General features: G+C 64.5%; 1 protein-coding gene across 2 annotated transcripts; it reads right to left on the bottom strand.

The window, feature by feature from the left end:
* Nucleotides 1-783: 783 nt before the first annotated feature.
* On the bottom strand, nucleotides 784-22,910 carry COL2A1 (collagen type II alpha 1 chain). Of its 2 annotated transcripts, NM_001195671.3 has the most exon segments (54): nucleotides 823-1,293; nucleotides 1,617-1,859; nucleotides 2,149-2,336; nucleotides 2,528-2,816; nucleotides 2,993-3,100; nucleotides 3,331-3,384; nucleotides 3,579-3,686; nucleotides 3,806-3,859; nucleotides 3,969-4,076; nucleotides 4,177-4,230; nucleotides 4,320-4,427; nucleotides 4,535-4,642; nucleotides 4,729-4,890; nucleotides 5,295-5,348; nucleotides 5,440-5,493; nucleotides 5,796-5,903; nucleotides 6,131-6,184; nucleotides 6,397-6,450; nucleotides 6,692-6,745; nucleotides 6,980-7,033; nucleotides 7,255-7,362; nucleotides 7,494-7,592; nucleotides 7,753-7,797; nucleotides 7,908-7,961; nucleotides 8,101-8,154; nucleotides 8,345-8,398; nucleotides 8,618-8,671; nucleotides 8,998-9,096; nucleotides 9,373-9,426; nucleotides 9,522-9,620; nucleotides 9,701-9,754; nucleotides 10,025-10,132; nucleotides 10,508-10,561; nucleotides 10,671-10,769; nucleotides 10,857-10,901; nucleotides 11,082-11,180; nucleotides 12,032-12,085; nucleotides 12,334-12,378; nucleotides 13,840-13,893; nucleotides 14,192-14,236; nucleotides 14,389-14,442; nucleotides 14,528-14,581; nucleotides 14,875-14,928; nucleotides 15,440-15,493; nucleotides 15,701-15,754; nucleotides 15,860-15,904; nucleotides 16,348-16,425; nucleotides 17,265-17,366; nucleotides 17,513-17,566; nucleotides 17,671-17,703; nucleotides 17,801-17,833; nucleotides 18,030-18,046; nucleotides 19,138-19,344; nucleotides 22,694-22,778. In NM_001195671.3, coding segments are annotated over 54 exon segments (4,464 nt in total). In that variant the 3' UTR covers nucleotides 823-1,146.
* Nucleotides 22,911-23,270: the final 360 nt, after the last annotated feature.

Genomic DNA, 23,270 nt, shown 5'->3' on the forward strand with positions numbered 1-23,270 from the left:
CGGCAGGCTCTGTCTGCTCCAGCCAGCTGGCGCCGGGAGTGCCTGCCTGTCCCCGGAATCAGGAATGATCCCGGTCACCCTCTCTTGCCTACCGGGCCAGGCGGACAGCTGAGGGGGCAGTCCATGGCAGTGCGCAGGTGCGTGGCCTCTGACCCCAGGCAGGCAGGGGAGGGCCTTTGGTTGTTTGGGCGCAGGGAAGAGGGGAGTCCAGTGGGACTCAGGCTCCAGCTGTGCCTCAGGAAGGTCTTTATCAGCACTGGCCTCACCTGCTGCCCGCCCCTCCTCCGCCCTCTGGCTCTCTGGGAGCCGGGGGTCAGCTTGCTTCAGAGCTGTGAGTTTTCACTCGTCCTGTTGTCTCGTGTCTGTTGCAGGACCCAGGCAGACATCAGACACTCAGTGTCAGCACACAAGGCTGTTGGTCTTGTGCTGTCACCCCTCAACCTCACCTCCCGTGGAGAGGACACGGCTCACTCCGTTGGCCCCGGGCCTTGGGAACCAACGGGGCAAGGCAGGACCCAGGAAGGGCAGAATGGGAGCCAGATTGGCTGTGTGCACCCATCACCGGCACAGGAGTGCCTCTGCCCTGCACCCCGCACAGTTGTGTGTGGCCTGTAGGCAGCGCGGCCGTCCTCTGGAGCTCCCCACGGGCCGTGCGTGTGAGGTCCCTAAGCCAGGCCATGCGGCTCAGCTCTCGGAAGAACAGGCCATGGGAGAGAGCCTGAGGACACCCCTGGGTGCAGCCAGAACGCAGGACAAGCGAAAGAACCAAGCACACAGCAAGGGTACTTTCCAATAATTTTTTTGTTTTTAATATCAATTGAAGTTTTAAAAAATACAGAGGTGTTTGACACGGAGTAGCACCATCGTGCAGGACGCACGGTTCCTGCGCCCAGCCCCGCACGGGCCTTGCTTCTGGGCGGGGCGTTGGACTCACACCAGTTAGTTTCCTGCCTCTGCCTGGACCCGGAGGTCTGGCAGGAAGACAATAAATAAATAGAACACCCAGCTTTTGTTTTGCAGTCTGCCCAGTTCAGGTCTCTTGGAGAGCGGGGGCGAGTGGGCGTGGGGGCCGTCGCCATCAGTGCAGAGTCCGAGGGTGGCTGTGGTGGGAGCACTTGGGTCCTTTGGCTGTTCAGAGCTCAGCTTTTACAAGAAGCAGACGGGCCCTATGTCCACCCCGAATTCCTGCTCAGGCCCTCCGATGTCCATGGGCGCGATGTCGGTGATGGGCAGGCGCGAGGTCTTCTGGGACCGGTACTCGATGACAGTCTTGCCCCACTTACCGGTGTGTTTCTGGGGAGAAGAGCAGGCCGCTCAGGAGGGGTCTCTGGCACCAGCAGCCCCCACCTCCGGGCCCGAGCCACTCAGGTGCCACCTCCTGCCTGGCCTGCCAACGACCCCCCCCCCATTTCCAGCTCCTGTGCTTGGCAGCTGGGCCCTCCCCCCTTGGCAAGGAGCCTGTCCTGGCTCTGCCTCGGGCAAGCTTGCCCTCCACACCACACGCCGGGCAGGCTCTGACTCCCCTGGGGCCGGGGGTGTAGACAGTCGCATTTCTGCGGCCTGCCTGGATCAGCCCAGCGCTCGGGGACCGGCGCCTGCCGCGCAGCCCCACTCACCGTGCAGCCATCCTGCAGCACGGTATAGGTGAACCTGCTGTTGCCCTCGGCCCGGATCTCCACGTCGTTGGAGCCCTGCAGGAGCAGGGCCTTCTTGAGGTTGCCGGTGGCTTCATCCAGGTAGGCCACGCTGTTCTTGCAGTGGTAGGTGATGTTCTGGGAGCCCTCAGTGGACAGCAGGCGCAGGAAGGTCATCTGGACGTTGGCAGTGTTGGGAGGCAGGCTGCTGTCTCCATAGCTGAACTGCGGGGCGAGAGCAGGGGCATGAGGCCTGGCAGCCACAGTCACCAAGCCCAGGGGCCACGGCCACTGCCTGCTCTGCCGGTGGGGTGCGGCGGGGAGCTGGGCTCAGCTTCCAGGGAGTGGGGCAAGCTCCGAGGGCTGTTGAAAGTCAGGTTTTGTGGAAATAAACTCCTGCTCCTCCCTTCCTCTCGAGCCCAGGAGAAAAGTGGAGGGAAAGGTGAGGCCGGTACCAGAGCCTCGCAGGAGAGGAGGATTTGAGGAGCCGGCCGAGCCAGAGCGCCACACTCACGTGGAAGCCGCCATTGATGGTCTCCCCAAACCACACGTGCTGCTGCTTCTGGCTCTTGCTGCTCCACCAGTTCTTCTTGGGCACGGTGGCCGGGTTGGGGTAGACGCAGGTCTCGCCGGTCTCCATGTTGCAGAAAACCTTCATGGCGTCCAAGGTGCAGCCTTGGTTGGGGTCTATCCAGTAGTCACCTGCAGGGAGAGGCAGCACCCAACAGGGCTCAGACAGGCACAGCGGCAATGCCTGCCCGAGAGGGCCAGGGGAACGAGGGCAGGGCGCAGGACACAGAGGGGCACAGGAGGGCAGGGATCCACGCTGGGGTCACTTCAGCCGCAGAGCAGCCAGGGCAACCCCCAGTGTCCCAGCCGGGCCTCAGGCTCACCGCTCTTCCACTCGGGGTGGCAGAGCTGCAGGTCCCGGCAGGTGCGAGCAGGGTTCTTGCGTGAGCCCTCAGGGCTGCGGATGCTCTCGATCTGGTTGTTGAGGGACTTGAGCGTGGCGTCCACGTCCGCGTCGTGCTGCCGCAGGGCGCCGGCCGCCTCGTCGGCCCGCATGTACTGCAGGGGGTCGGGGCCCTTCTCTCTCTGGCCTAGGCCAGCAAAGGCGGACATGTCGATGCCGGGGCCGGGGGGTCCTGGAGGGCCAGGGGGTCCGGGATTTCCAGGAGGACCCTAAAGCAGGAAGCAAACCGGTCAGCAGGCGCCCAGGACTCAGCAAACGGGCTCCCTCCTGGGCCCCTCCTGTTTCCCTGCACCACGGAGGGCCCCCAGGACAAAGGCAGCCGCTCCGGAAGCAGCCCTGAGCCCACAGGACACCCCAGACACAGGCGAGGGGTCAGGATACTCACAGCAGGGCCAGTTTCGCCTGAACGTCCGCGGGGACCGGGGGGCCCGATGGGTCCTGGGATTCCATTGGCGCCGTCTTTGCCAGAGGGACCGACAGGGCCGGGGGGACCCTGCAGGGGAGGGCAAGCAGTGAGAGAGTGGCTGCCCCAGCCCCACGGCTGCACTGTGAGATTCCCCAGGCAGCAAGGCCCGGAGCCGGCAGGAGAGCTCCGTGCTACCCTCCCTCCTGATCGCCCCTGGCCAGCGGGGCCCCGCGTGTTTTTCCAGCCGCGGTCAGTCCCCAGGGCTTCTGACCCCAGAGCAGTGGGAACACCAGCCCCTCGGGAAGGGTCTCACTCACCCTGGGGCCGGATGGACCAGCAGGACCAGCAGCACCTTGGTCTCCAGAAGGGCCCTGTGCAGAGGGCGTGGCAGAGCACGGAGGTCAGCAGGGAGGCGGAGGCAGGCCTGGCCACCCCACTCCCACCTCCGGCCCCCGGAAGACCCAGAAATGTGTTAGGACGACGCCCAGCTGCCCCTGCAGCAGGGGGCTCGTGTAGGCTCTGAGCAGCAAGGCCCTGGGGGCTGCGTGCAGGTGGCGACACTCACGGGTGGGCCGGGCAGGCCCTGCAGGCCTGTGAAGCCACGGTGTCCCTTCAGTCCCCTCTCGCCGGGCTCTCCAGATTCTCCTTTGTCACCGCGGGGGCCTTGTGGGCCCTGGGAATGAGACAGACACGGACTGGGTCAGGGCGACACAGGACAGGTGCCAGTCGGTCCCACAGGCCCTGCTGCCCCCAGGCTTGTCCCTGTCGGAATCATTCCAGGACTGGACTCACTGGGATTCCCCGGGCTCCGGCCGGTCCTGAGGGGCCCATGGGGCCTTGTGCACCCTGTGAGGAGGCAGAGAGAGAGAGCAGGGTCGGAGAGGACCAGGGCGGAGTGCCTGGCCCAGGGACTGCCTCCCGGCTGCTCGCCGCACTGCTGAGCCAGAGTACTCACAGCTTCCCCTCGGTCTCCCTGCTTGCCAGTCGGGCCGGCGGGGCCAGGAGAGCCAGGAGGTCCAGGGGCTCCGGGAGCACCCACAGCACCGGTCTCCCCACGGTCACCCTGTGGGAAGACAGGTCTCAGACTCCGAGACGGATGTTCCAGAAGAGGCAAAATCAGAAGTCCTGCTGGCCTCGGAGGAGACCGTGACCCCAGAGCTCACCTTGACTCCAGCTGCACCGTCTCTGCCAGGGGGTCCGTCGGCACCGGGGCTTCCCTGGGCGGGGGGACGAGAGGCCCTTAGTGTTCGCTGCCAGGCCACCCCCGCCGGGTCAGGGCCACTCCAGGGCGGGTCCCAGGACTCACCTCTCGTCCAGGTTCACCTGCAGGGCCTGTCAGGCCGGGAGGACCCACGGGGCCAGGAGGACCTCGGTCTCCAGACGCGCCTGGTGCTCCTTGCTTGCCGGGCTCACCCTGAGGAGACACAGGAGGAGGAGGGCACTGGTGAGCACCGCCCGGGACAGAGACACCCCCTGCAGTGTAGGCTTCCTGCTCAGCCGGGTCTGGGAACCCTCACTCACCGACGGGCCAGGCAGGCCAGGGAATCCTCTCTCACCACGCTGCCCAGGAAGACCCACGATGCCCCGCTGACCAGCCAGACCTTGGGGACCTGGGGGGCCATCGGCGCCCTATGAGAAGAAGCGAGACAAGAGCTGAGTGCCGCTGTCCAGCACCCCACAGCCCCCTGCTCTCTGGCGCCTGGTGAGGGACTTACGGAGGGACCGCTGTCTCCAGGCTCTCCCTTCAAGCCAGGGGGTCCGGCAGGACCTTGGAGGCCGGGGTCTCCAGCTCGGCCGGCAGGGCCGCTGTCTCCTCGCGCTCCTTTGGGGCCTTCTTTTCCAGAAGGACCAGGGGGGCCGGGGGGCCCAGGGTTGCCCTGGAGGAGCAGGTGCAGGAAGTGAGAACTCAGATCGCATTCCTGGGGATCACAGCTTCCCACCCCAGTGCAGGACTGTGCCCCTGTGACTGCGGGAGTGGCTGGCCCTGGCCTCCCCAGCCCCTGCATGTGTGCGCTTTTCCCTGCACGCGTTCCTACACCCCTGCCCCAGCCCTGCTCTGCACGTGGAGGTGGCCACAAAGGCCCTTGCGCGGGCTCCTAGGCCAGCTGAGAAGGCTATGCCTGGGTGAAGGTGATCACAGAGCCCCTGCTGCCCGCTGAGCCCCAGGCTGAAGCTCAGGCCCAGCCATCTCTGGGTTGCTGTCTGTGGTCAGTCAGCTTCTCCTCCCAGGGGTGGCAGTGGGCAGGGAGTAAGGAAGGGCCCAGCTGAGGGCATCACTTACGTTGGAGCCGGGGGGTCCGACGCGGCCAGCAGCTCCAGGGAATCCGGTGGCTCCCTGTGTGTGGAGAGAGAAGCCCCTGAATGCCCCTGGGCAGGGACTTGCAGGGGCAGCAGGGGAAGGGGGCCAGCCTCGGGGCCTCACTCACCGGGGGGCCTTGGGCACCGCGGGCTCCTTTAGGACCGGTCACTCCAGTAGGACCCTGGGAGGGAAAGGCGGCAGTGAGGGCAGTGGCCCAGGAGGCCCGGTGTTCAGAGACATTTCCGAAGGAAACGGCTTGGGAGGCTGCCTCGTGCCTGTGCAGCTCCCGTCCGGGGGGAGCCTGTCCGGCCGTGGCGCCGTGCTCACTGGGCCCCCACCCAGGACGACGAAAGCCCCTCTGTGACACAGCATGGGGTGTCCCCCAGCCTCCTCACCACTCCGCCGATCCAGCCGCTGGGCCTCCCCCTCCCATCCGGGAGCCCCTGCCTTGTGGAGCAGTGCTGGGGTGGGGGGAGCACCCACCTGAGGCCCCGGTGCTCCAGAGGGGCCCTGAGGGCCAGGGGCGCCTGCATCGCCTTTCTGGCCGGCTTCTCCTTGCTCTCCCTTGGCACCAGGCTGGCCGTCAGCACCCTGGAACCCACGGGCACAGTAAGACAGAGAGCGGGGGACTCCAGGTCTTCCCAAAGCACGGGAGATCGAGCATGTGTGAGCATGTGTGTGTGTGTGTGTGCATGCATGTGTGCATGGGCCGGCACAGGTGTCTGAGACAGGGTTGTCAAACTAGCGTGGGGTGCCAGGGGCGTGGCAGAGCCCAGGGCCTGGAGCTACAATGGGAGCGGGGAGGGAGGGACACTCACAGGCGGTCCAGCGAATCCAGCAGGTCCGGGAGGACCAGTCTCTCCACGTTCACCCTGTGAGAGGAGGGCCCCGGGTGAGCTCAGGCCCCTGCCAGTCCTGACCAAAGCCCCTCCTGGTCAGGAGCTCTGTGGGCCCAAGTCTCCTCCCACCTGCACCGCGGTTGCTGGGACGTCTCCCCCTTCCCGTCTCCTCCCACCTGCACCGCGGTTGCTGGGACGTCTCCCCCTTCCCGTCTGCCCCCAGCAGTCGCCTCTGAGATACTCACCGGCGCCCCACGAGCACCAGCACTTCCTGCAGGACCAGGAGGCCCAACTTCTCCCTGTGCGTGGGGAGTCAGAGTGAGACTGGGCCTCTGAGACCCAGGCACATGCAGGGGCCACTCTCCCCATGCTGTGCGGAACACATGCCCACTGCAGGCCCACTGCACAGCCCACAGCCACGTCTCAGTCCTGAGCAGACCCCCAGCCCTCACTCCCCCAGCCCCAGGTAGGCAGGAGGCCAACAGCTGAGCGGGGAGGAGATGCCACCACACAGCAGGAGACGAGATGGCGTCCACTCACCTTCTCACCGTTGGCGCCGGCCGGGCCAGGAGGGCCGATGGGACCAGTCAGACCCTGAGAGGGGGGACAGTGGCGTGAGGGAAGCAGGGGCCAGGCCTCTGCAGAGACTGGGGCTGCCCAGTGGAGCCAGGACACCCACTCAGCCCTCTGGCCTGTCACAGGAAGTCCCATCACGCAACACAGCCCAGGGACCCTCCACACCCCCACCCGCTCTCCAGCCGTCCTCCCTGCTCTCCTGCAGGGTCCATCCACTCCAGTCCCCAGGGCCCTGTGGCCAAAGTCACTCACTCGTCCGCCGTCCTTTCCGGGGGCTCCCTCGGGGCCTTTCTCACCAACGTCGCCCTGCAAGAGGAAGCCGGCAGCCTCAGGGGCCACTCCGGTACCCCGTGCCCGCTCAGGCCACCCTGGAGGGGGCCCTAGTGCTCAGATGCCACCCGAGGGCTTGGCTGAGGCCTCAGGGATGAGGTGATGGGTGGCAGGGGTGGGTACCACTGGGAGGCTTTGAGGTCTCCAGGGGCAGGGACAGGAACACGGTGGCAAGAAGCACAAGAACTGGCACTCACCCTGTCTCCCTTGGGCCCTGCGATGCCCGCTGCTCCCCTCTCTCCAGGCATCCCTTGCAGACCTGGGGGGCCCTGAGCCCCAGGGGGGCCAGCAGGACCAGGTGCACCCTGGGGTGGGAGGCAAGAAGGGGGTCTGTGGTGGGCAGTGCCTCTCCAGGGTCCCACACCCCTCCCCCCTGCTCCATCTCCCACTCCTCCCTACCCCCAGGGAGGCCCCTGCAGGCCTCGGCCTCACTTACTTTGGGGCCATCAGTGCCAGGGGTGCCAGGCAGGCCACGGGCACCCTGGAGGCCCTGGGCACCTGGGGAGCCACGTTCACCTGGGAATCCGCGTTCACCCTGCAGCCAGGGCCAAGGACGATCAGGCAAGAGCAGTGGCAGGGTGTGTGTGCTGGGGGTGGGGGTGGGGGTAGGAGCAGGGAGGCAGGTGGACAGGCCGCGGTGCTGGGAGGTACTGGCAGAACTGCACAGGGACAGTACAGGCCTGAGGAACACTCACCCTGGGACCCACGAGGCCGGGGGCACCAGCTTCACCAGGAACACCCTGGAGAAAAGGACACAGGTGTGAGAGGACGAAGGCTTCCAGCCTCAGATGGTGAACATCCCCTCCTGGGGGCCCCTCCAAACTCCAGCTGCAAAGAGCCCCACACTCACCTGGTCACCTGGTTTTCCACCTTCACCTGGGGGGCCGGGGGGGCCAGGGAGTCCCTGGAAGGCAGAGTGACAAGAGTCAACAGCGGAACAACCTTCTTGCGCTAGCCCTGAGAGCCAGGGATGCAGGGAAGTGTGGGCCCCAGAGGCCCCGTGAGGACAGGGACTGGACAGCCAGCCTGGCTAGGCCACCTACCTGGAACCCAGAAGGCCCAGGAGCACCCTGCTCGCCACGCTCACCAGCAGGTCCCTGCAGAGGAGAGAACAGGGGAAGTGAGCCACGCTCTGAGCAGCAAGACAGCCTGGGGGAGGCCACAGGTGGCAGGAGAGCTCACAGGTGTCCCCAGCCTCCAAAGGGGTCCACCTAGCCCAGCCCAGTCCACAGCTGCCAGCTCCGTTACTGGGTGGCCCTGAGCCCCTGCCCACAGGCAGCTACTTACAGCAGGGCCGGGAGGTCCTGCAGCTCCTGTCTCACCATCTTTGCCAGGAAGACCCTAGAGGGAAAAGAAAAATGTGGCATCGTGACAAGCATCTTTTCAGCTCTGCAGTCTCTGTGACCCCAGCTGAGCTCCGTGTCCACCGTCCCCATCTCTCTCTGCAGGGGAGCCTGCCCCACGCCCTAGGTGGACCCTGCAGGGCTCCCGATGTGGGCTATGGCAGGACATGCCTAGGGCACAGCCATCAACAAGAAGGGCCAGGGGAGGGACACTCACTCTCAGGCCAGGAGCTCCAGGAAGTCCCTTCTCACCAGCTTTGCCAGGTTCACCCTGCAGGAAGAAGACATGAGCTTTAGGTGAGGAGCAGCTGAGGGCCATCCCAAGGGACAGCAGGACAGAGGGGCTGGTGCCAGCTCTGCTCTGGCATACACAGGCGTCACTGGTGGCAGCCTCTGGGCACTGCCCACAGAACATCGTGGCTGCAGCATCTTAGGCTCCCAGGTGCCCCCAGATCACTCCGGGCCTGCAGGACAGTGAGGCCAGGGTACCCAGGGAACCCCCTCTGCCCGGTCTCTCAGGTCTGCAGCCCCCTCCCCGAGGGGCACAGCTGCAGTCAGCACCACATGGCAGGGAGAAATTAACACACCACTACTTACATTGGCACCTTTGGGGCCAGGGAAGCCCATGACGCCAGGCTGTCCACGTGCCCCTTGAGGACCGGGGGGTCCAGGGCGACCATCTTCACCAGGAGCTCCCTGAAAGAGAGGATGGATCCCACTCAGGACCACAGACACTGACCACACCTGCCCAAACGTGTCCTTTCAGTGCCCACTGTGGGCAGACTCGGGAGTAGGCAGGGGCCATAGCATCCAGCACCCAGGGCTGACCATGTACAAGCCACTCCATGACAGGTGTTGTTGGGCATCCAGGTACCCAGAGCATCCACCAGGAGGTACCCAGATGACACCTCAGAGCTCATGAGGCCCAGCACCCCCCAGCTCTCCTACCCACCCACCTGCCCCAGGACTTACCGAAGGACCGACTTTGCCTTGGGGACCAGCGTCGCCGGGGCGGCCAGTGAGACCCTTTGTTCAGTGAAGGAGAGAGGTGATGTCAGGAGAGTCCTGAGGTGGGAAGGACCCACAGGAAGAGTGCCAGGGGCTGTAGGGGGGGGTCTTACCCGGGCTCCAGGAAGGCCAGGTTCTCCAGGGCGGCCGGGGTCACCATTGGCTCCTTTGGGGCCAGCAAGGCCACTGGGCCCTCGTTCTCCAGGGGCTCCCTACCCAAGAGGAGGAGGGAGTCAGGACACGCCACGTATCAGGGATGCTGTGGGGAGCTCAGTCCCTCTTCCCCACTCACCTTGGGCCCTGCCAGACCATCCTGACCTGGGAAACCTCGGTTGCCAGGAGCACCCTAGAAATAGTGGAGGAGGAGGTGGTGGTGAGAGCGGCCCAGACAAAGCAGCCACAAAGCAGCGGCCAGGCCTGCAAGACTGATAGGTGACCTGGTGGGCCTGGCGCATCGTTCTGGGAGGGGCTCCATGACTGCTCCATGTCAGCCATGACAGGGACATGGATGAGCATGAGCGGACCCCAGGGTGGTGGGTGAGAGTAGTCACATGGCCCAGCAAGGGAACAATCCAGAGCACAACCAGGCATGTTCCCTCCACCCTCGTCCACTCACCCTCTCTCCAGGGGGACCAGCAGGCCCAGCACCGCCGGGCTCTCCTCGGGCGCCTCTCTTGCCTTCTTCTCCAGCGGGACCAGGGGCTCCCTGGGGACCAGCCGGGCCCTGGGGACAAACACATGAGAAAGACAAGGTGACTTTCCACCTGGCCCTGCGGCAAGCACTGGGCAGCCGGAGAGAGAGGAGCCCCAGCAGCTGTGTGAGGGCAGGGGCTTGAGGGCGAGGGGCCCAGGGTGGGGGCAGGAGCTGTGTTGGGGTGGGGGCTTGAGGGCGAGGGGCCCAGGGGCTCAGGGTGGGGGCGGGAGCTGCCCACGCTGGGGGCTGGGAATGAGGGGCCTGCAGGCACCCACTGTGAACAGCAGGGTTGTGGGAGTGGGAGCAGGAGCTGGGTCAGGCCTTCTCCCAGTGCAGCCTGAGAGGGCCCAGGCCGGTGGGGGTGGGGGGGAAGGCAGGGGCACAGGGCCTGGGGCATACACTCACCGGTTCTCCCTTGGGACCTTGTTCTCCTTTGAAGCCAGCAATGCCAGGTTCACCCTGAGAGAGAGAACGAATGGGGCAGGGCCTCACTCTGGGGCCCCGCGCCAGAAGCCAGGTGGTGGGGCTGACCCCACAGGGCTTGCAGGGGCTGGCTCTGGGCTCTCACCGTCTGGCCTTTGGGGCCCAGGGGACCAGTTGCACCTTGAGGGCCAGGAGGACCACGAGGCCCAGGGAAGCCAGGAGCACCAGCGATGCCAGGAGCACCCTGCGCAGGAGCAGAGGGCGGTGGTCAGGGGTCAGGCGAGGGCATGGGGGGCGGGCGGGGAGAGGGCAGGGCGAGGACGGCACTCACAGCAGACCCTTTGGCTCCAGGAATTCCGTCTGTTCCGGGATTGCCCTGAAAGAGGAGACAGGGCCGTCATCGCGTGAGCACCAGGCCTCCTACCTCCATCCCAGTGCCATCCCTACTGCACATGGGAGTGCCCAGAGGGAGCCACGGCCAGAGACCGGGGCAGGCGCTGGGCCAGGATGAAGGCCACAGACTCCCACCTCCAGGACAACGAGCAGCTGTACTTACAGAAGCCCCAGCAGGCCCAGGGGACCCAGGAGTGCCAGGTTCACCGCGAGGACCCTGGGCGCCTTCGGGGCCGCGAGCCCCTGTGGGGCCAGCTTCACCCTGGGGAGAGATGGGGAAGGTGGCATGAAGAGAGGAGTGGACACTGGCCTCTCGGGGTCCACACAGCCCCGAAAGCCGAGCTGACACACGGCCTGTCCCTCGTCCCCAGCTGACCAAGCTGTGGGCCGGGTGCCTTCTCCGCTCCACACAGCGCCCCAGCTCCAGGGCCGGGCAGCCCGGCCGGAGCCTCCATTTCTGGGAGTAAAGAGCTGAGGCTCTGGAAGTGAACACTCAGTCACCTCCGCCGGGCACTGCCTGCGCCTGCAGCGCCCAAGCGGCCCCTGCTCTCGCGGCAGCCCCTCCCCCAGACGCCTCGGCTCTGACTCTCCTTTTCCTGAAAGTTCCAACGCTGAGCTCTGAGCTCTAGACGGGCCCCCAGGGAGGGCTGCCGACCTGGAGAGAGGGCAGGGCCAGCTCAGGTTTCCTTCGGGAGAGCCTCGGCTTCACGGCTGTGATTACGTTTTCCTGAGGTCGGGCCCCTCACCTTCCGCTGCCCCTCTTCACAATGGGTCCCCTTCACCCGGCTCACAGGGCCTCAGACACTGTCTGGTTGCCGTGGAAACCCCCAGGAGGGGCAGAGCCATCTGATGCCAGTGACATCGAGGCCTCTTGTTCATGCCTGGAACCCCCCCAGGCACGGGGCCTTAACGGGCTGGGCCCAGCCTCTGTCAAGAGTGCACCGGCCCCGGCCCCTGCTACCCCTCCCAGCCTGCAGCCCCCCCATCTCCGCTGTCCCCTGTGCTTTCCTCCTGGCCACCTCTGGACCTCAGCAGCAGTGGGCAGAGTGGGGGTGGGGAGAGACTCCTTGGACAGAGGGGGCTTGGCAAGGGTTGTGGGGAGGGGACACGCACCTTGGCCCCAGGAGCACCAGGGAAGCCAGGACCGCCAGCGGGACCGACAGGACCCTGCAGAGGGGAGGGTAGAAAGGTGAGCAGCAGTCCTGGACGGGGTCTCTGCAGCCCCTGCCACCTTCCCCCTGCAGCCACCTTGGCCTGCAACCCCTGGAGGAAGCTCAGCCTGGCTGTGGCTCCACACCTCCCCCCTCCCTCCCCCCTCCCCCCTCCCCCCTTCCCAGTGACGCGAGCATCTGCTGCGGTCACTGCAGCCTCGCTGAGCTGCCTGATGGCCCCTGCTGGGTGCGACAGGGACTCACCGGAGGCCCGGCGGGTCCTGGTTGGCCGTCGTTGCCCCGAGCACCCTGTGAGGAGAAGGGAACAGCACCGTGAGCATCGCGCTGGCCCGCCCCACCCACCCTGTGGGCACCGCGTGGTGTCCCTGCTGAGCACGGGGCCGGGAGGCGTAGGGGTCTGCCCGCCGGGTGGCCAGAACAACAGCCTTGCTCCTCTCTCACTCGAAGCTCAGGTCGGGTGCCGAGCGCTCCATCACCCACAACCGTCCTGCTAGACGGCGAGTCTCCCTAACCTGGAGGCCCCCGGGGACAGGATGGAAGCACAGTGGCCCAGCAGCGCAGCCCCTCTCCAGACAACCTGCGCTGAGGCAGGCTGCCTCCCCGGCCCAGGATCACAGGCCCAGCCATGGCCCAAGGCAAGGCCCCTTCCTCCCCAGCAGGACTGGGCCCGGCTCTGTGCTCAGCACCCTGATGACTCACAGTCCAGGAGCCCCTGGGCTGGGTGGAGCTGGGCCTTTCCATGGTGAGACCCCTGCCCACCCCTGCCTCTCCTCGGAAGCCGAAGGAGGAGGCCGTGCACACCACCTGCCCCTGGCTCTGGGTCGTTCCTGCAAGCGAGAGGCCAGGGTGGCACGCACAGGAATGAGACAAAGCCCAACAGGAGCTGCGGCACTGGCAGAGCTAGGACCATGACCCTGGGAGACCTGGGCTCCTTCTTCAGGGGCCAGGGCGGCAGGGAGCCCCCAGTCCCCAGCCTCGACTCTGGGCTCACAGGAGAGCCGGCGGGGGCCTTGGGCCCCGAGCACAGAACAGGCACCTGCGCAGCTCGGGAGGCTGCCGGGGGACGGAGGGCTGAGGCCTGGAGGGCACAGGCCAGAGGAAAGCCACACCGCCAGCCTCCTGTGCTGGACCCTGCACACAGCCAGCCCAACCAGCAGGGGTGCCGTGAAGCAGGACGTCCCAGCCACTGTGACTGCAGCCACCACCAGCCGCGGCCACATCCCACTCATCTGCCAGCACCCTCCAACCCTCACACAAAGGGAGCCCGGGGCAGGGCCCTGCAGCAGCCCGGCAACAAGGGCTCCAGGCACAGCTGAGGGGCTTCCCGGCACGCAGATGTCCCATGTGGCGGGCAGCAGGATCCACGAGTGGAACGGCTCTCGGGGGGTCAGAGCTGCACCCCCACTGGCTGCCAACCCCCTTGTGCCCACTTCCTGACATTGACCAGGGCACCTGGCCATGGGCTCCGTGACCTTCCGTGCTTCAGTGTCTTCTTCCACAGTGAGAAGACCAGAACCTGCCTCATGGGATGATGGGGGAGGCACCACCAGCAGCGGGGGCTGAGGCAAGACTGTGAAGTCTGCTGGGTGCCCGGGAGCCCCAGTGTCCAGCTGCACTGACAGGGTGAGGGGCTGGCTGGGACCCGCAGGGCAGGCACCCTCGAGTGAGCTCTGGGTGCAGGGGTTCTGCACGCCTCACAGTGGCTGTGACGGCCACAGCACGTGAACTAGGCACCCTTCAACTACTTACTGCAGCGCCAGCGGGGCCAGTCCGTCCTCTCTCGCCAGGGAGGCCACGGGGACCCTGGAACAACATCGGGACAGCCCAGGCGTAAGCTGACTCCGCGGCAGTCGACGTGGGAAGTGCAACCTGCCCCCTCCCCAGGCCTGGTGCTCCGGGGGCTGCCCCTGCAGAGCCACGTCCCCCCACCTCTCGCTCCTTGCAGGAGATTGAAATGTTGAGAAGAAACAACATCTCAGCATCACGGCACACGGTGTGTGACCCGGAGCATGCGCAGCAAACAGCCCACCTAGCCCCTTGTTTTGCGTCTGCCCTGCCTACAGGGAGGTGGTAACTGATCACAGTCTGGGGCCACACTCACCATGGGGCCTGGAGAGCCATTCTCGCCGGGGGAGCCACTCTCACCCTGCAGAGGAAGGGCACGAGCTCAGGGTGGCTGCCCGCCACACACTCCCAGGAAGCTGCGGGAAGTTCTGCCACAGCCCAGCGGCAGCTCCAGGGGCACCTGCCGTCCGCCCGCCAGGACTCCGGGCCCTGCCCGCCCGCCTGCCCGCTCACCTTCACGCCTGGAGCGCCAGCTTCTCCCTTTGCTCCGTCCAGCCCTGGGTAGCCCTGTGGAACAGGAGGAAGCACGGTCATGCTCCAGGAACACAAACAGGAGGGTTACAGACCCCAGCACACCTCACCGGGTACTTACTCTGTGACCTTTGACACCAGGAAGGCCTGGGGTTCCCGGGAAGCCACGGGCGCCCTGCAACCCACAGAGGAAGCAGTCAGAGCACAGGGGAACAGGAGCGGGGACCCCAGCACTCTCACAGTCTTTGGGTCAGATGCAGGCCTCGCCTCCCTGAGCCTCCTTAGCTGTGCAAAGTGGACACAGTCCCCTCCCACCCTCCTTCGCAGGCCTGTGTGGGGGTGGACCCCAATCACGACCTCAGCACAGTGCTCTAGTCTCGCTGCTCGCCCGAACATGACCTGTGTAGGTCAGAAGGCTCTTGGGGACCCTCCTAGAAGACCCTGGGGGCTGCAGTGGGCAGGGCTTACCTGAGGGCCGGGAAGGCCCCTTTCACCAGGTTTTCCAGGTTTTCCAGCTTCGCCCTGGGGACAGAGAGAAGCCTCAGCCTCTGGGTGGCACTGCACAGGGAGCACGCACCTGACAGCAGCCCGCTGGCCGCCTGCCACTGGCTTCCTCCACACCACGGCTCCTCCAGCCAGGATTTGTTCCTCTGACACGGGCATGGTGTCCCGCTCCCCTGGGAGCTCCCTTTCTCCTCTGCTGGCCCTCTCCCCAGCCCCCAGACCCTCTGCTGTCTGTGTAGTGACTCACAGAGGCGGCTCGAGCCCTCTGCCTCTGGTTTCCTTTGCATCCTCTGCAGACACCTGACTCGGGCCGCTGCTCCCTCACTACGAGGGTCACGCCCGTAGTTGGCTCCTTGTTCTTCTCCTCTGTGTCTCTCTGCCTGGCTTTCCCCTCTCCCATGCCTCAGTTCTGTTTCCCTTCCTGGGGCTCATGCAGCCACAGGGAACTTGCGAGCCGAGTGCCAAGTAGAGACACAGGACTGCTCCCCCCACCCCACGCACACCCTCTCGTGCCCGACCAGTTACTCACATCGTCACCAGGCTTGCCAGGAGGGCCAGGGGGACCGCGGGGACCCATGGGACCCTGCAGACAAAGCAGCAGATGTCAGAGGTGCAGACTCCACGGGCGGAGCTTCAGGAGCTGGTTTTGGATGCCAGTCACCCAAAACTCCTGGCACAGTCATGACACAGTTGCCAAAGCCAAGAAGTGACATCTGCACTTCCTTGGATGGTCCCAGGGGTCTTTCATCAAGGCTCCCGGGAGAGGGATGGGGCCCCTGCCAAAACTCACAGAGACGCCAGGCTCGCCAGGCTCCCCAGGGTTGCCTTGAAATCCTTGCGGTCCCTAAGAAGTCAAGAGAGAACACTATGTTGACCCTGCAAACCTCCAAGCCACCACAGAGTGTGGTGAGCACAGGAGTCACCCCCAGCGGGGAGAACCAGTACTTACAGGGGCACCAGCAGGCCCAGGAGGCCCTCGAGGTCCCATAGGGCCCTGCATGGGGAGAAAGACATGAGGTTCACCGGACACACCCTCCAGCAGCCCCTGGGGTGCCACCTTTGCCCAGAGAGAGGACCGGGGCCCCCAGTGCCACTCCTTCTCACTTCCCACCCCCACAGCAAGCAGTCTTCAGGGACAGACAAGCCGGCCCTGCTTTCTCCTTCACTAATGCCTGCTCTCTGCTTAGCCAGGGCTGCAGGGGTTCCCACAGAAGTCTCCCGCACACGGGCGAGCAGTTGACACTGCTCTTCAGATTCTGGTCCGGCAGCCACTCCCACCCCGGTCTTAGCCACTCTGGCACATCATCCATGCTGGTGCCGCCACCAGCACAGCCCAGATGCTTGGACTAACTACAGGGGAGCTGTTCCAGGCCAGGACCTGCACGGCAGAGGGTACCCGCCGTCACACGGCTGTAGAGAACAGGCGTTCTTCCTTACCATCGGGCCTTGCATCACTCCCATCTGGGCGCCTCCAGCCTTCTCGTCAAATCCTCCAGCCATTTGGGCAGCAAAGTTCTGAAAATGAACCCCCCAACATCAAGGGGCTGCGAGGCCTGGGTCGCCTCCACTTGGCCAAGGAAACCACATCTGGACAGAAGGGCTCCGACTGCCGGAGGCTAACCTAGCACCGATCAGAGTCACGAGGGATGCCCGGGATGCAGCTTGGGGAATGCCGGATGTCAGCGGTGAGACCACTTGCCTGGAAGAGCAAGTCTTGACTGCACGCGTGTCAGTCCCTGGCAGCCCAGTCTATCAAAGTCCTTCTATGTTCTAAAACACTACATCGGTTACTTCACGTGTGTTGAGAGACACAACCAGCACACCCCTGCTAAAGGCGTCCTTTGCTCTCCAAGACTGCAGTCAACATCTGGAATTACTCCAGCAGGGGATGTAGTGAGCGCTTTTACGTTTCAGCAGTCGTGGAAGCGGCAAGCCGGCACGAACCGGGCAAGGCAGTCGTTGGTTGGTTTGATTCCAGAGGCGACCGCAGCCACACACCTCCCCTCAGTGGGGCTCTTTCATGAGAATCAGTGCTTGTTGGGAATGCACTTGGCAAGGACCAAGAATGAGTATCTTCCAAGGACAGTGGTCACCCTTCCTCCAGAGAAACACAAGTGCTCAGTCAGCCTTTCCCCTACCCCCAGCCCCAAGAGCCCACCACATGGCTCAGATCTAGGAGATACCCAGTGTGGGAAACAGGGGCCCTGGGCATCACGTTCTCTGGCCTGTGTGTGATCCCACTAAACGCCAGACATTGTCGGCAGCCCTGGGAGCCCACCAGGTGAGGGTGAGTGGCAACTTGGAACCACACTTCTGAAGGGACAGCCTGAAGGAGGGGAAGTGAGGACACTTACTCCACCAAGGCCAGGGGGGCCGGGCGGTCCAGGGGGCCCAGGGGGGCCCGGATTTCCAGGGGTCCCAGGCTCTCCATCTCGGCCACGAGGTCCAGGGGCACCCTTGGAAGTAAGAGAGAAGAGCATCAATGTGATGGAGTGTTTCTTCAAGGATCACCTGTCCCAGGCTGCTCCTGCAGAGGTGGGGGGGGGGAGAGTTGGAGGACCCAGGGGGCCTGCAGGGTCAGGCAGTGTCCCTCTCTACTCACCTTTTCGCCTTTGTCACCACGGTCACCTCTGGGTCCCTGTTCACCTGCAGGTCCCTAAAGGTGGAGAAAGAGGTGAGGGGATAGCAAGGCGAGGATCCTGCACGGCAGCAACTCGGACGCAGGGCAACCCCTGGGGCAGGGACTCCTCCCTCTCTCACCTGAGGCCCAGGGGGTCCTTTAGGTCCTACGATCTGTAAGAGACACCAGGGGGACAAATGAGGGGACAGTCAAGAAAAGGATGCCCACCAGAGCAGGAGGTGCAGCAGTGTGGGCACAACCTCTACTCACATCCTTGATGTCTCCAGGTTCTCCTTTCTGCCCCTGAAATGTGAAACGTGCAGGCTGAAGCTCAGTGAACACACTTAGCCCCCAGCACCAAGCCCAGCAAGCAGGAGCCCCCGACACAGCCGTCAGGAGAACTGCAGGCCAGCTCGGCGAGGCACAGCTGCTAAAGAAGGAAATGCAAAGAGCAAAACAGAGAGAGGAGAGGAGAGGCGGGGAGAAAACAAGCCCTTACCTTTGGTCCTGGTTTCCCTGTGAGGGAAGACAGAGAGAGAGAGATGGTCAGATTCGTGCAATGGTTAAGAACAGTTCCTGACACTCACACACTCTGATGGGTGTCAAACAAAGGAGAGGCCACAACCAAGGAAGGGGGCAGCGTCCAGTCATTCTGCTGACCCCCAAGGGGTCAGGGTCGCTGTGCCCTGCAATTACCGAGAGGTGCCCCAGGCTTTGGTATCCAGAAGGCAGGTGGCATGCGAACAAAGAGCTAGAGCGGCAACAGGAAAGCACAGAGCTCAAGACTGCCAGCCAGCGAGAGAGCTCAAGACTGCCAGCCAGCGAGAGAGACGGAGAGCAGGGCGGGCAGCCCCTCAACCCCCCGGGGGGGAGCCCCTCTCAAGTCCCACCCCCACACCCCAGCAGAGTCAGGAGCTGAGAGGTCTCGCGTTAGAGCAGGCTCTCCTCAGAGCAAGCACTCACAACGGAGGGCACAGGGCTACCAAGAGCACGACAGCCAGTGCCACCCCAGATTAATGCTGCCCCGCCCCCAACAGCAGCGGCACACCACACAGGCGTGGACGCTTCACTGGCATGAAGGGAGCCAGTGCCGGTGAAGGGTCAAGGAAAGGCCACTTCTCAGGTCCCTGTCCTAGCCCCATTGCCACCCTCCATCACTCACGGTCCTGGAGCCACATCTGCTCTCCGAAACTGCTTGTGCATTGGTGGCTGCCCTCGAGGGAAGTTACAGCAAAGAGACAGCTGCCACCCACGTCCGTCCTAGGAGGAGGGCCTGCCCTTGCCTCTCCAGTAGAGATGGGGCATGGCCAGCAGAGGGGGATTAGCACACGTCTTGGCCAGACTGAGCATCTGGTCTCCATGCCAGCTCCAGCCATTGCACAGGCGATTCCATAGAGGGGCTTCTGTGGGTCTTGGAAGCCCATGTCTGGAGGCAAGGGAAGGGCCTGTCTAGGCCAGTGCTGCTTAAGTGAGAAGTGACCTTTCCTTCCTGCCCCAGCCTCGAGGGCCCATGGATCCCCAGCACCTCTGCCTTGCAGGGTGACCAGCATCCATGGGGAGACGCAAGTAATTTATTTATGTTGAACAGGAGATAAATAAATTACGACCACTGGCAGTGGCGAGGTCAGTAGGGCAGACGGGGCAGCACTCTCCGAAGGGGATCTCGGGGCTCAGGCAGTCCTTGGTGTCTTCACAGATTATGTCGTCGCACAGGACAGTCCCCGTGTCACAGACACAGATCCGGCAGGGCTCCGGCTTCCACACATCCTTATCATTATACCTCTTCCCCTCCTGCACACAGCTGCCAGCCTCCTCTGCACCAAGCAGGGGCAAGGGGAGGGGGCAGTGTGTGGAGGACAGGGGTGGGGGGAGAGGCCAGGGAGAGAAAGAGAAAGAGGTATGATCAACTCTACAGCATTCAGATGCTGAAGAATGTAGGCTCCGTCATCCAACAGGAGGAACCAACAAGCTAGTTCTCCAAACATCTTTCATTCTCCAAGGTGCTTGCCAAACAAGTACTAGGTGCCTGGCCGTGTGCTGCTCCTGCACAAGGAAAGTCTGGACCCCAGAAGGTGGGGAGCTGCAGTTTTACTCTCCCCCCACCCCACAGAGCCTGGCGGAGACAGGGATGGGGCCCAAGCTGACACTGGGCAGATCTCTGAGGCTGTGAGCACAGAGCAGAGGGAGAAAACTGGGAGACCCCAGCCTCTGGCAGACAGGGCTTTTATCTGCTGAAATTATGGGATTTGCTAAACAACTGAGGGCTAAAACTCAGAAGGAATGTCGAAAAGTCCACCCACAGAAGTTTGGAACTATAAGCACTCAACCTCCAAAAAACAGAGTCCAGGTAGGGCCTGTGGAGGGCAGCCTTTAAGCCTCATTAGGGTTAGGACCACTTGGGGGCAGGGCTGACTTGCAGCGGCTTGCCCTGGAGAGGAGTCCAGAGAGCGCTCCCCAGGCTGGGGGCAGGAGGCGCTGAATGCCTGGCCTGGGCTGAGACCGCCCTCCCAGGCCTGCCTCTTCCAAGAATGCGAGCATGAGAGGAGACACTGGTCCCTCCCACAGCGCGGCGAATGAAACGTGTGCGGAGAGCTGCGCCGCGCAGCGCCCGCACCACGTGCTGGGGAGCGCCCTGAGCTGTTTTTCTCGTCAAATCCCCAAAGCCGAGGTGGCAGCCAGGGCTGAATAATGGGAAGGAGCCACAATTTGGGAGGCGGGGAAAGGCAGGGACCTGCCCCTGCTCCTCCAGGAGGGTGAAAATCCAAGACAAATGTTCCTCTTTGTTTCCACCAGGAAAACACACACCTGGCCGGTGGGCAAGGGCATGGCCGGAGATCCCAGCGGAATACAGAGCTGTGGGACCCGGGGCTGCAACAACTGGTGGTGTGGACGCTGGCGGCCACGTCGAGTGTTGGAGAGCAGCGTCCCGAGCGCTCTAAGGAAGAGCCCACCTCTGCCAAGGCGGCCCCCGGGAGGAGGGGGCGCTGTACACCCTGCTGGGCGCGGGCGCAGGGGTTAGGGGCAGGCAGCATCAAGTGAGAGTGACGGCTGCGGCTCCTGCCCGGTTGGCCCAGACACTGGGAGAGCGCAAAATGGATTAAACGTCCCAGAAAGGAGCCAGCCGGTAACCAGATCCGCTGGGTGTGGACAGAGGAGCCTCGCGCGGTCACCAATGCCGCCGGACGCCGCGCAGACGCAGCCCGCGCCCGATCCGGTTCCCGGGCCCCCGCGAGGCACAAGTGACTCTTTGTGGCCGCCAATTAAAAAGCGGCCTCTTTCGGGGAACTGTTGGCTTCGCCGCTGCGCTGCGCGGGGCCGGGGCACAGGGGGGCTTTGTGGGAGAGGTCGGGGTCCGGGGCGCCCACCGGGCCTCGCCTCTCATGAATGGGGCTTTTCTCGAGTGCACACAGAGCCTGATTCACAGGTCTCCGCGAGGAACCGGTTAAGTAAACACGGGCAGCGTCTCGGCCCCATCTGGAAGCCATCGCTGCCAACCTCGCGGGCCAGCAGCCTCACAAAGGGAGATTGAGGCCTCTCCCAGCCGGGCACGCTCGGAGCTGAGGGCTGCGGGAGGAGATGTGGGTCAAAGACGCCGCAGCCAAACTCCAGGAAGGCGGGAGAGGGCGGGGCTCTGGGTCCGAGACCTGCGAGGCGTCCTCGCCACATCTCCGGTCAGGGGCCGAAGGAGGCACCCGGGTGGCGAACCAGCCGCTGGGGTATGGAGTCGCCACCAGGGGAGGAGGAGCGTCGGGAAGGTTGGGGCCCAAGAACCTGTGGAATTCGATCCCGCCGGGATCGCTATGAGAGCACCCCGGGTTCTATCCTAATGGATGGTTGGGGATTTGTTTTAGCGCCCAGCTACTTCTATCTCCCTCCAAGGCAGGGTGCAGTTGAGACAGCTTCGTGGGTGTGTGCTTGCAAATTTGGGACGGAAACAGAATCAGCCTGGGCCCAGGTGATGTGTAGACACTCTGCATTCCCTCACAGGCCCTCAGGGCCCTCCAAGGCAACCTGGTCTACCCCGCTAGAGTCGGCTACCCTAAGGCACCCGCAAGCCCACGGCATCCCAAACCATCTCTGGAAACGGCCGGTGGAGGGGGAGAGGACAGGAGCCTCCTCCACAAAGGGACTTCAATCACCCCTTGAAAGTTCCACCTGCGATGGACTGAGATCTGTGACACATGCAGAGGGAGCTGGAATCCTGGCCTCGGAAACGTGCCAAACACGTGGAAAAAGCCTCTCCACCTAATACACTTTCCAGGCTCCGTTTGGGCTGAATGTGATCCCAGACAGACACGGACCGAAGGAGGCGCAGAGAAGTGCGGCCCGAGCGCCTTCGGCCCAAGCTGTAAAGCCTCTGGCCACTCCATACCCTCTCTCTCTGAACTGGTCTCTCTGAGTCTCTGCCCAGCCCTACCCCATCCCCGCAGACTGGCTCCGTGCATCCCTGAAACTGAAAAGTAACTCACTGTAGCACCTCCGGAGAAATGGGGGGAGGGGGCACTACCTGAGCCTGTCTAGAGCGGGGTCAGGTTGGAACCTTCCAGCCGCCTCCCCAGGAGATGTCCCGACCCTTAACCAGCAGGGAGGCAGAGGACAGCTGGGTAAGAGTGGGGCTGCAGCCGCAGCAGGGGGCCGGGGGTGGGGGTGAGGGGTAGAGAGGCACCCAGGACCCAAGAGCCTCTCTCACGTCTTCCTTTGTGGTCTCGGGTTTCGGCCACCGGTGTGGGAGCGCCAGTCCCCTTTGTCCACCTCCCCTCTGAACCCCCCAGCCTCTGACCCCCTGGCAGGCTAGAAGTCAGCCCTCTGGCATGAGGGCACTCCCACTTAGACTAAGTTGGAACTCAGCGCTGGCGAGGCGCGTTGTGCGCTTGTGCGCCCAACTACCCAAGCTGAAGGAAAAGGGCGCGTGTGACGCCTGTGCGCAAACCTCTCCAACCCAGCACTGGACGAGTTCAAGATTCCTGGGCAGCCCCGGGACCTGTGAACGCCTCTGACGCCGACCCGCACGGAGGGCCGGGACCCCTCACTCCAGACCCAGCTTGACTAGCGCCCGCACTTCTTGTGCCCGAGACTCCGTGAGCCGCGCGCCCCGGGACCTGCGAGCTCCGGAGAGACAGAGCCGGGACGGAGGGAAAGGGCAGGGGCCGGCGGGCGACTTACGGACATCCTGGCCCTGACACCGAAGGGCAGCGGCGACGAGCAGCGTCAGCAGCACCAGGGTCTGGGGCGCCCCGAGGCGGATCATGGCTCTCCGTGGGCCTGGAGAGCCGGGCCGGCGGAGCGCAGCGGGGCGGCAGGAGCTCGGCGCGGGTCCGGGTCTCTACCGCGCCCTCATGCAGGAGGCCTGGGAGCAGGAGGAGGAAGCGGGAGTCCCGGCAGCCCAGCGGCGCTCTGCGTCTCCGGCCCTGCGGCGCCCGTTATATGCGCCGGCCCCTCGAGAGGCTGGCGCACTCGCCCAAACCGCGGGCCGCCCCCGGCCCCCCGCCGGGCTGTAACCTGAGACCCCGCCCCCGGAGCCCGCACCTGCCCGGCCAGGCCCCCTCCCCGCGAGCCGCGCGTCCCGCCCCCCACCCCTAGGGTACCGAGTGGCCTGATCGGGCGGGACACGGGGGCCCCGGGCCCCCGGCTGCGGCGCTGCCCCTTCCGACCGCTGGCGAGAAGGGGGGCTCCGGCCCCTCCCCTCTGAGTTCTGCCGGAGTAGGAGGGGAGGGGGTGACTGAGGAGGGCAGGCCCCGAG

The sequence above is a fragment of the Oryctolagus cuniculus genome, chromosome 9 (genome assembly GCF_051225735.1).
Source record: "Oryctolagus cuniculus isolate XC-2025 breed Fujian yellow rabbit chromosome 9, ASM5122573v1, whole genome shotgun sequence".
NCBI classification, from domain to species: domain Eukaryota; kingdom Metazoa; phylum Chordata; class Mammalia; order Lagomorpha; family Leporidae; genus Oryctolagus; species Oryctolagus cuniculus.